This window comes from Henckelia pumila, chromosome 2 (assembly GCF_033568475.1).
Source record: "Henckelia pumila isolate YLH828 chromosome 2, ASM3356847v2, whole genome shotgun sequence".
NCBI classification, from domain to species: Eukaryota; Viridiplantae; Streptophyta; class Magnoliopsida; order Lamiales; family Gesneriaceae; genus Henckelia; species Henckelia pumila.
In genome coordinates, this window is record NC_133121.1 from 5858177 (window position 1) to 5872892 (window position 14716).

General features: G+C 33.5%; 2 protein-coding genes across 2 annotated transcripts; both read right to left on the minus strand.

Annotated features, from left to right (window-relative positions):
• Positions 1-4206: 4206 nt before the first annotated feature.
• LOC140882024 (protein DETOXIFICATION 14-like) lies at positions 4207-8203 on the minus strand. Its single transcript, XM_073287746.1, has 8 exons — positions 7868-8203; positions 6197-6741; positions 6024-6110; positions 5866-5922; positions 5509-5747; positions 5227-5432; positions 5064-5135; positions 4207-4393 (listed from the first exon to the last, which is right to left on the minus strand). Exons 1-7 carry the CDS (start codon positions 8108-8110, stop codon positions 5076-5078), a joined length of 1437 nt encoding a protein of 478 aa, XP_073143847.1. The 5' UTR covers positions 8111-8203; the 3' UTR covers positions 4207-4393; positions 5064-5075.
• A 2451-nt stretch (positions 8204-10654) lies between these two features.
• On the minus strand, positions 10655-14266 carry LOC140884341 (histone chaperone ASF1B-like). The gene is made up of 3 exons (XM_073291073.1): positions 13943-14266; positions 11250-11365; positions 10655-11162 (listed from the first exon to the last, which is right to left on the minus strand). Exons 1-3 carry the CDS (start codon positions 14049-14051, stop codon positions 10797-10799), a joined length of 591 nt encoding a protein of 196 aa, XP_073147174.1. The 5' UTR covers positions 14052-14266; the 3' UTR covers positions 10655-10796.
• Positions 14267-14716: the final 450 nt, after the last annotated feature.

Genomic DNA, 14716 nt, shown 5'->3' on the forward strand with positions numbered 1-14716 from the left:
GTTTCTCTTTATTTTTGTTTAATTGGATTTTAATGTGTAATATAGACTTTCTTTTTTGTCACACGAGCCACACACACACACAGATATATATATATATATATATATATATATATATATATATATATATTAGAGAATCAATTTTAAATAAACAATATTCGTTTGATTTATTGATTTCGAGAAAAAAACCGAAACAAAAAAATCCAAAATAAAAAAAATAAATTTTAACAAGTGTCATGAATAAAATTCAATAAACTAACTTACACGACTAAAATTATATTATATTATATTATATTATATTATATTATATATATATATATATTTATATAAATATGAAGCTTGGGGGGATGACAAGTGGAGCAGGAGGATTGAATCCCCACAAGCCCAATTGTGGTAGATGATAAGGTATATAGTGTATTTGTGATTTGGAAACTTTTTCTTCCCATGCTTCAGGACCACGCACTTCTTCTCCCTGATCTATTTTATTTTATATCTAGTAAGATGAACGAAAAAAAAAATGACAAAAGAAAAAAATTTTATAATTTTAAAGATAACCAACCTTTCCCCACTAACAATGTCATTTTAATGTCTTTCCAAAAGAAGAAAGTCGATATTATTTTGTACTTAAATTTGTGATTAGTGGGTTTATAATTTCACTCAAATATTTCAAGAATTCTCATCATAATGTACCGATCACTAGTTTAAAGTACATCTGGGTACTTGAAACTTGTCAAAATCGCATATATATCTATCTATGCATGTATCTTGTTTCCCAATCTAGACTTTTATTAACCGCAAAGAATCCAACTCTTTCTAAAATTATGAGTAAATTAAAACTTGCAGAATGATTTGAAAATAAACCCTAAAAAAGTAGCTTTTTTCCTTTAAAAAATTACATAAGAAAATTGTAGTTACTTTCATGAGCAATAGAAATGGTTTACATGTTCTTGAAATTAAACTGCATGTAATTAACACGAACGAGCTTTGTTTATGTTTGCATTGTATAGCGTGACGAAACTCATATATTTATAGCTGCAAAATATGGTAGAATCTCATTAAGAATATAAATCATTTTAAAATATTTTGAGATTTTCGCAGTTAATTTGAAGGAAAGCAAAAATTTCTCAAATTATTATTATGGAAGACACATGATGATTAAGAGTGAATTTTTATAACATAAAAAAATCAAAATAACATAGAAAACACACTCCAAATTTCATTATTAATTTTAATATAGGGAAAAGGGAGGTGCATATGTAGATAGATGCATAGATGATAAGATAAATATTAATATAAAATTACAATTATTGGGTGCTGGAATATGTGGGCTCCCCATTACGTCAATTGTGCTCAATTACTAGCTGACAGCTACACAAAGAAATTTATTCTTTCCCGCACCAACTATTAGTTTCCAAGGTTCTTATTCCCAATCCTACTGCATGGAATTTTAGAATTTTCTTGCATGCAAACACCAAATAACATTATTTTATTCATCCAAATTTTGTTAATCAGAGATGTAAACTAAGCAAGCTTAATGGATATTCTAATGCTTAAAACCCCCTTAATGCTGCTTTTATTAATTTCCAGTAATCTTGGACATTATATTATAGTAAGCATAAATGTACTTCTTGCACTATATATAGATGTGCTAAGGTTGCCTTCAAATCATACAAAACTAGCTCTCAAATCCAATCCTTTTAGTTCCCTCTTCTTCTTCTTCTTTCACAAAGAACCGTATATATGTATTTTCTTTATATGCTCGGAAAGAGGCGGTGGTACTCGTCCAGCTTGGTCGAGTCTCAAAGGGAAGAGTGTAACATTCAAACAACTTCGTATACATCTCTTACACGCACATGCATGCAGGCATGACACATGCATTTTTAAACGAGTTATTTTTACACGACGTGATTGAGTACATTACATGAGATGATAGGGTGAAGAGGAAACGGTGATGAGTTGACAGAAGATAGAGAGCACAGATGAGGAGAATACATATAGAATTGTATCTCACTCTTTGTGCTCTCTATGCTTCTGTCATCGTGCACCTTCTTTCCCTTTATCCTATTGTAATCAAGTTTTTCGTTGACTTAGAGTCACTTGAAAGATATTTATGAAAAAATGTGTTACAAATCTTGAGTTTCAAACAACATGTACACACACTGATCCATGATATATCCATCCACTACTACATTATTTTAGCCAAGTACAAAACAAGTTATAATTAGCCCCAAAATAATATGTACATGATATATTGATTTCTTGCTATATTTCAAGGGGAATATTATGGTAAGTATTTCGTGTGTGTGTGTGTGTGTGTTTGCATTTTAAGGGAGGTATAAAGTGGATTGTTGACAGAAGATAGAGAGCACAGATGATGATGAAAGTGCACCAAGTTGGCACCTCACTCCTTTGTGCTCTCTAGTCTTCTGTCATCACACTCTAAGCCCCTCTTCCTGGAGTTTCTCCGGTATCTTGTTAATGCATGGGAAAATTTATAATATATGTTGGTCATATATATTTAAGGGATATAAATAATTGCATAGATCACCCAATGAAAACATGAGATTGTTGAAAACTCCCTATGATTATTAACCCCTTGTGTTTTCAATTTTTCAGAAGTATGAGTGCTAAAAATTGAAAACACAAGGGGTTAATAATCATAGGGAGTTTTCAACAATCCCATGTTTCCATTGGGTGATCTATGGATAAGGGGTTGTGTGTTATGTGTTCAAGATAAAAAAACACAGGGAGCTAAGAGATCATTTTTTTTTCATAAAAGGTACTTTTAGCAATCTCGAGATTTCACTGGAGTAATATTTGCAATTATCCCTATATTTAACTCGTTCGATCTTTTACATTTTTAACCCTTAATTATAAAAGCTTTCAATTTGCAATTTTAGTCCAATAAATCGGTCCTTGTTTTTATTTTCACCCTTTTTCATAGAAATATTGATGTACATCGTGTCAACAAGTTCAGATGTCACGACATCATTTTCTCGCATTATCTCTGTGATGAAATTTGATTAAAAGTAGCTATAAGGACCGATATATATACTACTCCGAAAATTGCAAATCAAAAGTTTTTAAAACTAAAATAAGAAATGAATAAATTACAAGAGCAAAATTGTAATTTTTCCTGTGCTAATGCGTAGTTACAATTCTCTGCTACATTAAAGTGATCAGATAATGGAAAAGTCATATGAATGTTGGGGGCCGACCGACCACAAGCAAAAGTTGGAAGTTTTAGAATAAGCGCCTCTGTATGATAAACCTTTAAGTTTGGGCCAAATTCTAGAAATATATTTTGAGAAATTACATTTTGGTGAAATTGCATTTTTTATGGAATATTTACGATTGTATCCTCTCTATATAAAAACCATACAAATTGAGTCTTACATGTATTATGATCTGAAAAACAAATTGGAAATGTACATATGTTAATCAGTTAATGTGTACTAGTCTTGTATTTCTGATATGATATATGATGAGAAAAAAAAATGACCCTACATATATAGATATTGAAGTGCAAAAATTAATGTTGGCTTATATATATTTTCTGAATAAAAAAATTTGGTTTTTATCTACAAAAGATTACTAAATATGGATAAATCAAAATTTTAATTTTAATTTAATTTTTTTTATAATAATAAATGCACGAATTCAGTTTATATGACATATATTAAAAACGGAATAATGTGTTTTTTAGTCAAATGTCATTTTTAACAATAGATCATGTGAACATTAAAAAGAAGAGTACACATTTAAATACCAAAATTTTGCATGACCTACGGATATTACATGATTAAAATACCAAAATTTTGGCATGCGGGATAATTAATGTAGCACAATGATTGAAATAAGGCACTGCATGAATTATGCATATATGCCAAAATCTAGTAAATATAATATAAGATGTAAGCAGATTTGAGGTGAAAATGTTTAAAAAATGTGATTATAACTTTTTCTTTCCAAAATTTTCAAAACTTCGTAAAAAAAAAAAATCATTATTACTTTTTTATGTGTTTGTAAACACTAATTGAGTATCGAGGGAATCCAATCCTCCACATTCACACTCCGAAAATGGTTAATAAGACATATATATTTTACCTATTTAGTTTATTGTATATTAGACAAAATTGTCATTATAATTACTTTTCTTACATTACAAAATTTTGATTCACCTTTAAAAAAATAAATAAATAAATAAAATTTCTACGTCAACAAGTAAAACTTTAATACTCGGAAAATTTTGTCACGTTGCGACAAATTTATAAATATGATAGAAAAAACAACTGCAATAAGATACATATATATAGTAATCAACCTAGCTAGCATTTCATTTTCTTCCATTTTCAGTCATTGTCCCTTCAAATATCCTTTCTCTCGCCAATAATGCCTGCAAATAAAATTAATGTCACCATTTAAATTTCTTCAACAATTTTATAACATTTTAATTTTAATTTTAATGTTTTTTTATAATAATAAATGCACGAATTCAGTTTATATTGCATATTAAAATCGGAACAATGTGTGTTTTTAGTCAAATATATGTCATTTTTAACAATAGATGTGAAATTAAAAAGAAGATTACACATTTAAATTATACAAATCACAAACCCCAACCCCCTGCGGATATTGGCTTGCATGACCAAAATACCAAAACTTGGCAAACGGGATAATTAATGCTACACAATTATTGAAATAAATCACTTCATGCATGCGGCATGCCAAAATCTAGTAAATATAAATATATAATATAAGCTGTAAGAAAATATTTTATTTTTTTTTTTGGAATGGAAGATGTAAGCAGATTTGAGGCAGCGTGAAAATGTTTTTTGCAAAATTTTCAAAACTTTGTAAAAAAACAAAAACAAAAACTCGTTATTATTATTTTTTAAGTATTTTCAAACACTAATCGAGTACCGAGGGAGTCCAATTCTCCGCATTTACACTCCGAAAATGGTTAATAACACATATATTTTACCCATTTAGTTTATTATTAGACAAAATTTAACTAGAAACACAACTGCAATAAGATACATATATATAGTAATCAAAACTCGTACCTAGCTAGCATTTCATTTTCTTCCATCTTCAGTCATTGTCCCTTCAAATATCCTTTCTCTCGCCAATAAAGCCTGCGAATTAAATGTCCCCATTTAATTAAATTTCTTCAACAATTTTATAACATGGGATATCAGATTTGAAGAACATTGATTCAGCAGAAACCTGTCGTTTCCAGTTAGTTGAACATGTTAGAAGAGATAACAGAATGGACTGAAGTATCGACCCAACATTCAGGCCGAACCAGAGACCCTTTCCCCGCAACCGGAGAGCGAAACCAAGAACTGCTGCTGTGGGAAGTCCGGCCAGATAATATGCCCCCAGATTCACATACGCCCCAAGATGCTGCCACCCGCTTCCTCGCGCCACCCCTAGAACACGAAAAACGACGTTATATTTTAACTACTAGCTACCACTATATATATAAAGAGACCAAATGAATTTTACCCGAAAGTACTGATTGTATGCAGTCCATGAGTAACAAGAGACACACAAAAGGAGTGATTTCTCTCAGATAATCCACCACTTCCTTTTCGTTGCTGAAAGCATACCCGAAGACATGGCGGAAGCTGAGGAGAATCGTGCAAGCAACGACGGCCTCGGATAGGGAAAGAACCATTGCTGACCAGGTAGATGCTCGAGCCCTGTCCGGACATCCTGATCCCAGTTCATTCGAAACTCTTGTGCTACAAACAAGATCAAGAAACTTGTATAACAGGAGACGTGATGAAAAACGCAACAGAAGATCGATGGGGCGGAAAATGGAAATGGAATGCGATGAAAAATAGGAACTCAAGCACGGACCTTGCAGCAGCACCGATCGAATATGGAATGAAGTAATGCAAAGAAGCAACCAACAAGCTGTTTCAATGAGATCACACATGAATAATATTTCACATCAAGAACCATAAAGCCGATTTCATTCCTATCATCAGTAGATCAACACTTAAATGCAAATGTACCATATTGAAAGAACAGAAGTTTCAAGCTGAGGATTAGGAAGAAGCCCGGAGAGCAACACGACTATCTCGAAAGACCACCACTCAAGGCTGCAACAAACTCAAGAATCAGCTAAGAAAACCGGAGTTCCGGACTCATGAAGAACTGATGGACAAGTACTGAGAAACCAATATACCAGACCATGACAGCAGACGGCACCGCGAAGCAGAAAAACTCCCTCATACTCGGTAAAACATCCCCTGACCGAGCAGCACGCGTTCTCTCGCAGGTTGATGAGTATCTTACATATAAAACAAGCAAAGCCACGTTAAGCCAATACGACAAACCGATAGCCAACGCTGCTCCAGCAATGCCTAAGTTGGCCTTGAACACTAAAACCCAACAAACCGGTACGTGGAAAAACAGGGCTGCGACCGAGCTTAAAACCATTGGGAGGATTAAGCTCTGAGTCTGCAAGTACCGAATAAGGGACTGAAGAATCGCGTAAGGAAACAACGTCGGAATCAGCCAAACCGCGTATCTGCCAGCTTCGACGGAGATTGAAGGATCTTGTCCCATAAATATTAGCAATTTGTCCATGAAAATCCATAAAATGGAAATTGGTATACATATGATAAGAAGAGATATGATTGCAGCATAAGTATAGGTTCCAAGCTTTTGGTATTGCTCTGCTCCAAAAGCTTGGCCACACAAAGTCTCCAATGCACTAGCCATCCCAAACTGTTTGAATGGAAGTTCAAGATTTCAAACAATCAATCATTTTGTACCTTGAAACAATCATGTTATATAGTAAAGAAATTTATTCTGATCTATGAAAAAATAGGGTAATATTACATCTACACTAGGGTTATACGTTGGGTTACACATATTAGAAAGGTTATCAGAACCCAAAGTACAGTTACTTCTAAAACTAATTTCATACACCAAAGGTGTATTTAAATAATTAGAAAAAAAAAAAATCAAGTTAGGCCCACTATATCAATCGATATATATTTTAATTTTATTGTTATTATTAAATCTGTATCATTATTATCTTATTTGTAAAAATTAATTTATTACACCACGTGCTACATGTGCTTTGTTCACTAATTTTATGTTAAGCTTTATTTATTTATTTATTTTAAAGAAGCTGTTAAGCTTTATTAAGCACTTAAGACCCCAGATCATTCGAGTCATGTTCTATTGTTTTAAAATTTGTCGTTTTTTGGTGAAAAGCTTAAAGAATATAGTGCATTTAATCAAAACTTTAAGGGCGTGCACTTATATTTATTATTTAAGTTTTTCCCCAAAAACGACAATTTTAGAACTCTTAAACAAAACTTAGTTTTCTTCAAAAAAAAAAAAAAAAAACAAAACTTAGTCTCTATATGTAAGGTAAGTTTTTGAATAGAAAAATTAGCAAAATTGCTGTGTAAATGGTTCTTTCTAGAGATATATAATTCTCTAAAATGCTGATATGAAATTGTATAAGTAAACATCTCCAAAGTCCTAGAGTTAGGCACCATCTCGAAAAAAGAACTAAATTAAAATCTAAGTAAATAAATCAAGAAACTAGACGACTCAAAATTTTAACAATTCAAGTGACCGAAATTAATTTTTGCTTATTCTTCCTTTTGATGATTATACATTTACATTTACTAGTTTTTCTAATAATTTTAGTCAGTGATTGTAACTTCAGAAAAAAAATACAAAAATTCATAATCACTCGTTTTTTGAGACGACGTGGACGAAGCAATTCCTAATGCGAACTTTCAAGTATTCAATGCAATATTGGAGCTAAGAAAATGTATGGAGATTAGCGGAGATGCAATAATTAATGGAACAAGAAAGAGAGCAGTTTAATTACAAGAAGGCTGAGGCCGGAGACGTTGGTAAAAGATGTGGCGACGGCGGCGCCGGAGAGAGGCAGCTCGCCGAGATGGCCCACCATCATCATCGACGCAACTCGCGAGAGGTGCTGCGACACCGTCACAACCACCATTGGCGCCGCTATGTAGCCCACCTTCTTTGTCTCTTCCGCGAATAGTTCCCACTTGGATTTCTGAACCACCACGCCGCCGTTTTGCAGCAGCGGCGACGCTTCCTCCATTGCAGGCGGTGCCGATAAGCTTTGATATATATATTAGATAGAGAAATTAATGAAGAAGGGTGGGCCGGGAACGTGGAGATGGACTTTATTTTGCAGCAGGCAATACAGACGAAGTCATCTGGTAAAGTATATACTATAATTTTTCATATATTAAGATATAAAAATAATATATTTAATTATTTATATTGAAGTTTTTTTTTATATATTCATTTTTAAAAAAACTAAATATATAATTTTTTTTAAAAAATAAAAAATAAAAAAGCGTGTGGGTGCTATAAAATAGGGATAATTCTGCTACACGAGGCCGAGGACAATACGCTATGGTACAATATATGTTCTTACATATGGGGTAAAATAATCTTCTTTGGAGAGTTAGTGGCGATAAGGGAAGGATTATATACTGTGCAGGAACGAGGAGTGGAGAATGGAGATACAACAAATCTCAATTGACTCCCTGCCAAGCAGTCGTCAAATCAGCGGAGGATTTCAGTTATTGTGGTGCAATTGCCTTGGAGATTCGGCTATTTCTTGATAGTCATCCTAATATTATTTTTAGGCATGTTAGTAGATCAGTTAATACGATTGCACATGAACTTGCTTGTTTTGCTTTTTATTCTCACTTCCCTTTTGTTTGGGATCATGAGATTTTACCGGTTTGGTTGGTAAATCTTGTATTGATTGATGTTCGCTCATAATAAAATACGAGTTTTACTGTAAAAATAAAATAATCTTCTTTGGTTTATATGTATAAAATAATAATAATCTTCTTATTGAACCTCACAAATTAGGACACCTACTATTAAAAAATAGCACTTGTATGTATGTTGTTTTAGAAAAGGGTTTCCCCTTAAAATGGAAATACTATTACTAGTGATATAATTATATTAATTTTTATATTAAAAATAATGAATATTATTTTAATAATAATAGCCATTAGATATTAACTAATTTATATATCATGAAACTCATTTGAGACAGTTTTACCGGTCAATTTATAAGATGAATTTCTTATTTGATCTGATCCATTAAAAATATTAAATTTTTGTGCTAAAAAATTATTTTTTATTGCAATATGGGTCGAGTCGACCCGTCTCACGAATATAAATCTGTGGGAGCGTCTTAACGAGACATAGAATATATATATATATATATATATATGTTGTATGAGAGTATGTCTTTGATATTATAAAATCAATGAGGACCGTTTGATCTTTAAAAAAAATACAAATAAGATCTTTAAAAAAAAATCTTATATAAGCCGTTTTAGCTGTCTTTTAAAAAAAATATCAAATAAAATTACAAAATTTTAAGTTCTAAAACAACTTATAAATTGATCCAAACACCCATTAAATCCTCTTATTTTATTCCCAAAATATCTGGCCCTACCCGACATAAAAATAATAATAAATAATAGTAAAAAAACATGTCCAATAATTTTAGAGATATTTTGAGAACAATATCTAACCCTTCTTACTTAGATCTGTTCATAAATATCAAACCAAACATAACAAATTTTACAACTGTAAACAAGACATTCTTATCTATTATTTTTTTTATCATTCATTTACTAATAATTCAATAATCTCATAACGTGACCTAACTATATTATTAAGTCGAAATAACCTATAAAACTATTTTGATGTCACGATAAATTATCTTAAATTTCTCGTTATAACCCCTCACTCCCCACATCTCACTAGTCACTTCGCAGAAAGCTAACTTCTGATTTATAGTTTGGGGCGGCCTTGCCCAAGACAAGCACCCCCTGTCGGGTGGGGGCCGTGGGACACCAATTAACTTTTAAATTTTTATTATTATAATTACTATAAAGGAAAGAGTTTTGTATCAAAGATTATTTGAGAAAATTAATGATTTGTTATTTGTTAATCTTGAATCAGATCTTAAAAAAAAGATGATGTGCTGATATTGATGTTTATGATATGTTTTTAGAATTACAGATGTCCAAGATATATTACCTTTAAAAGCATATGACAATTTGGATGATCATTAAAATTTTAAAATTTGCATTGAAAATAGATGTTTTTTTCTATAGTCATGGTTGTTGATCAAATTTTATTGGTTATTCACGTAACCGTAGCATCAGTTGTAAATGAGCTTTTCCAAGTAAAGATTATCGAAATCTTATTTCATTAACCATGCACGTTCAAGAAAAAATGAATGATTTGACGATCATGTGCATTTAAAAAGACATTGAATATGAGAAACAATCTAATAATGTCATTAGATACGTGTAATGAATGATAATACTACTATTGTCCCACTAACAAACTAAATTATCATTTTTATGATTTAAAAAAATAGTAATGGTTAGAATGACCCTCATTTGTAGGACAATGAGAGTCGATCGATACCCGTGACCCGGTGGCCGTGGGTATATCATCACACCGTCTTTTAAGAATGATTAGAAAGCCCATCGTTTTAAAATTTTCAAATATTTTTTTAAAAATCACATCCCTAGCACTAGAAAGTCATAAAACTAGGCGGCCACTCATAAGTCATAAAGAAGAATATACAACAAAAAATCAAGATTATATAGCAGGCGTTGTTTCATTAAAGATCCTAGGTTCACACATGAAAGAAACTAGTTCACAATGTACAAAACTAATAATATGTCAGCTCCGCACACAACAAATATAGGAGCACAAACTGCAGATGAATAATTTCCTTACGCATCAGGTACTTGCTCTTCTGCGACATGATCAGGTGAAGGAGGCTTCCGTTCTTCAAATTCACTTGCTTCAGCAGCAGTAGAATCAGGCGCAGGAGCTTGCTCTCCAGTTTCACCGTTTTCAGGGTGAAAATTTATGGGAAATTTGGTAACTCTAGGTTTGTCAGTGAGTATATTTCTTTGGACTCTGTCGATCATGATTTTTTGGGGAGGCTCTTCTCGCAGCTGCTCATCATCATAATCGTTATTGACGTAATAGCCCACCCGAACAAATTCTTGACCCATATAAGAACAGGTCAAGAGAAGCACTGTCACGCCTATTATGTCTTCTTCACGGATCTTGGAAGGGTCTGGGGGATCTGCCTGGTATAGGAAAAAGAGCAAGATCCCGGTGAGCTACAACATAGTAGAGGATGTTTGAAATTATTGTTAGATAGTCCTTGGTTTTACCTGCAAAACAAAACGATAGTTTCCTACATTGACTGGGCCGACAAGAACACTCTCTAAAAGTTGGTCATAAGTTTCATCCTCAGCAGATCCGACATAAATGAGTTTCCATTCCAAATCTGTTGGATATTTTGATTATTAGGATCGTACTGTAGAACCATGACTGTAGCTATATTTATGCGAATTGAAGAGAAAAAAAGAATCTTATATGGATAAATAAAACAAAATCAGAAAGGCAATGATGAAGTTGTTATTTTACTATGCATGTACCTCAATTCTTGTGAGTGATCCTGATCATGAAAAAACATTTGGCACTAATGATTGCCACATGAATTAAAAACACTTAAACCATCAAAGTTGTCATGGGCTAGTATTTAGTTCTTCAATCTAGAGGAATGTTCTGCTATGCTTTAGCCTTAATGAAACTAATCTAATCAGTTCATTTCAAGATGTTTGAACAAATATAACAGGTTGTAACACAACAATTACAATACACCAAGACCTCAAAGCCCATCCATAGATACATATCAATCAAAAATTCAACGCCTATCTTGAAACAAAGGAGAACAGAGAAGGGGCACCCTTGTAACTTTGGGCAACCCTTCTTTTTATGATTTGGGTAATTAATCACAACTGCAATGCCATCTCCTAAATTTTAGCCTTATATGGTTAACCAACAAACCACACGTTAGATTGTGGAAAAGGATTCATTGTCATGAAAGTTAATTAAGTCTCCACGAGCAACTATTATTATTATTATTATTATTATTATCATCCAGGAAAAGTAAAAGTAGATTATTTTCATCTCCAATATAGTCCTGAAAAAATGAAACACGATTCCCTATACTAATAATCGAACACAAGAAAAGGAACACAAGGCAATGGAAAAGGTAATTAAATTTAATGAAGTGAATTTCCCACCACCAATAGACTATGAAAACGCATTGAGAAAGAAACGTGATGAGATCTTTCCATGTTCAACACATGATCTGCATATTAATTCCAAAATCCCTGTCAAATGTTCAGATTTCTGTGCCCTGATTTTTCTTCATCAATCTACATGTTTATCACAATTTAGTCAGAAACTAGACTGCTATAGATACCACCACAACTTCAGATAATGTGGGCATGCATGCAAGTTTCGACTGCACAACCAGAATCAAACCGCAGCCGACAATAATGTCCACTCACATAGTTCGCGAATGGGACAAGCAGCTCAATATTACCACCAATTTGGGCACACGTGTCATTCACGTACGACATGGGGGAGTGCCCAACAGTAATATAAATTTAAAGTCGTTCACAAGCCGCCAACAGCAGCAGTTATGACCCAATTTTCTAATCATAACTCATAAATATTAACAGGACAGGTTTGAGCCACATAGGTCCCACACCCTAGACATGAATTTAAATAGTGGTGATTCCGCAACATAAAAAAAAAGGAAGCTCGCCAATTTTGTTTACTTCAGTAAGTAATAAGATTAGCAAAATAATATTTAAGTTCGACTGCCTAGCGTAAAACAAGAACCAAATTCTCTTAGGTTGCGCTTGGATTAATGTCCCATTCACATCCTAAGAGAGATGCCATGCACACACCATGATTGTGTGTTCATGTGTAGTACATAGCTTGCGAGTGGCAGAAGCAGCTCAATATTAGTATTAATATCAATTTGGACATACGTGTCGTGTCATTCACGTGCTACATGGGAGCATGGGCTGCAGCAAATAGAAAATTACAGTCGTTTACAAGCCGCCAATTACAGCAGTTATGACCCAATTTTCTTATCATAACTTATAATTATTAACTGGATAGGTGTGAGTCACATGGGACCACACCCTAGACATAAATTTAAACATATCATGTAATTCCACAACATAAAAAACTACGAAGTTCGCCATCCTGTTTACTTACATCAGTGACAAGACTAGCAAAGTGATATTTAAGTTCGATTGCCTAGCATAAAGCAAGAATCAAATTCTCTTACTCTATCCAAGATTTATCACGGATAGTTATCACTTTTCAGTTTCACAAAACTCGCTTTCGTGCCTAAAGTCCAAGTGCACAAGAATAGTGCAGTTCGTACTGCTGGAATCTATTTGCAATTCATTCATTTCCCAAGGTGTAAAAGGCAGCAATCTCAATTTTGTACCCTTCAAATAAATTGATATCACCACAAAACAGTTTCCATCGTAAGGTGGTGAGCTAGTATTCCATCAGCAGGACCAACTCATGCTGGAAGAGAAATATCACTGCCCCAAGGATCAAATCCAACATCAGTCCGCCCTTTCTTACACTCAATGTGAACCATTGTGTCTACAAGCCAAAATTCAAGCACGATAGACCTCTAACTAAATTCATCACCTCACAACCGTGATTTGATTTTTAAAATTTATTAGGAGCATATGGTTTAAACAAACCCTAGAACACAATATTTACCAGCGCAAACCCTCATAATGCAATTGCTTTGAGAATTATAAACAGGTTTACACCATTTTCAGTTACATTCATAATTACGAGAAGAAAGGTAATTCATTTCTAATCCAAAAGCTCCAGAAACAACCAATGCAATGAAACCCAATACCAAAATATCAAACTAAACCCTAAATACTAACAAAACAAAACAAAATTACGGGCAAATCATCAGGCCGCCGAGGCAACAAGAAACGCGAGGAAGAGTTAATCGTGGTATTATTACCGTCTTTGAGAGCCGTGACACATTCGTAGGAGATCTCGAAGCTGAAGGGGGTCAAAAACGACGCCGGATTGTCCAGCACCGCCACGTTCGTGATGTTCACCGCACTCATTGTACCAAAACTGGAGATTCCACGCTAGTCATAACGGCTCGAGCAGCTCAAATACGAATTTGACGGAACCGCAGGGAACGAAAACTTCATGGAAGAGGAGATGGCGAGATGTGAGACGAGCAAGAACACCGAAAATTCGAAGTGTAGAAAGGTTCGAAGGAGAAGAACCGTACGGTATTTTAGGAAATAGCACCGAAGGGAAAAATGCTCAGACAGTTTGCTTTTCTTTTCTTTGGGGTATTTCGTTGCGTTTTAGGTTGGTTTTATATTGGTTACCGGCGAAGGATGAGTAGACCGGGTGTAGCCGGTAACAGATATTGGCGGGAGTTTCTTGTGTTCGGGCTTGCTTTCATTTTAATAATTGGGCTTATTGATGAATGCGTCTATTGGGGCCAAGCCCGTATAGTTCATTCAAAATCGAGTTGATGTTTGTAAATATTTCATTACATTCAATATACACATACAAAGAAAATATATGTCTTGGTTTTGAGCATACTCACTTATTTTTCTGGTTTATGTTTAGCTGACTAGATTGGGTGAACAAAACTAGTCAAATTTATCTCAACTTAACCGAGATGCTGACAATTTTTTATCTTGAAAAACACAAGGAAACAACCAACCATGTGAAGTTTTATGGAAAAGTGATTTAACACATTCAATAATAC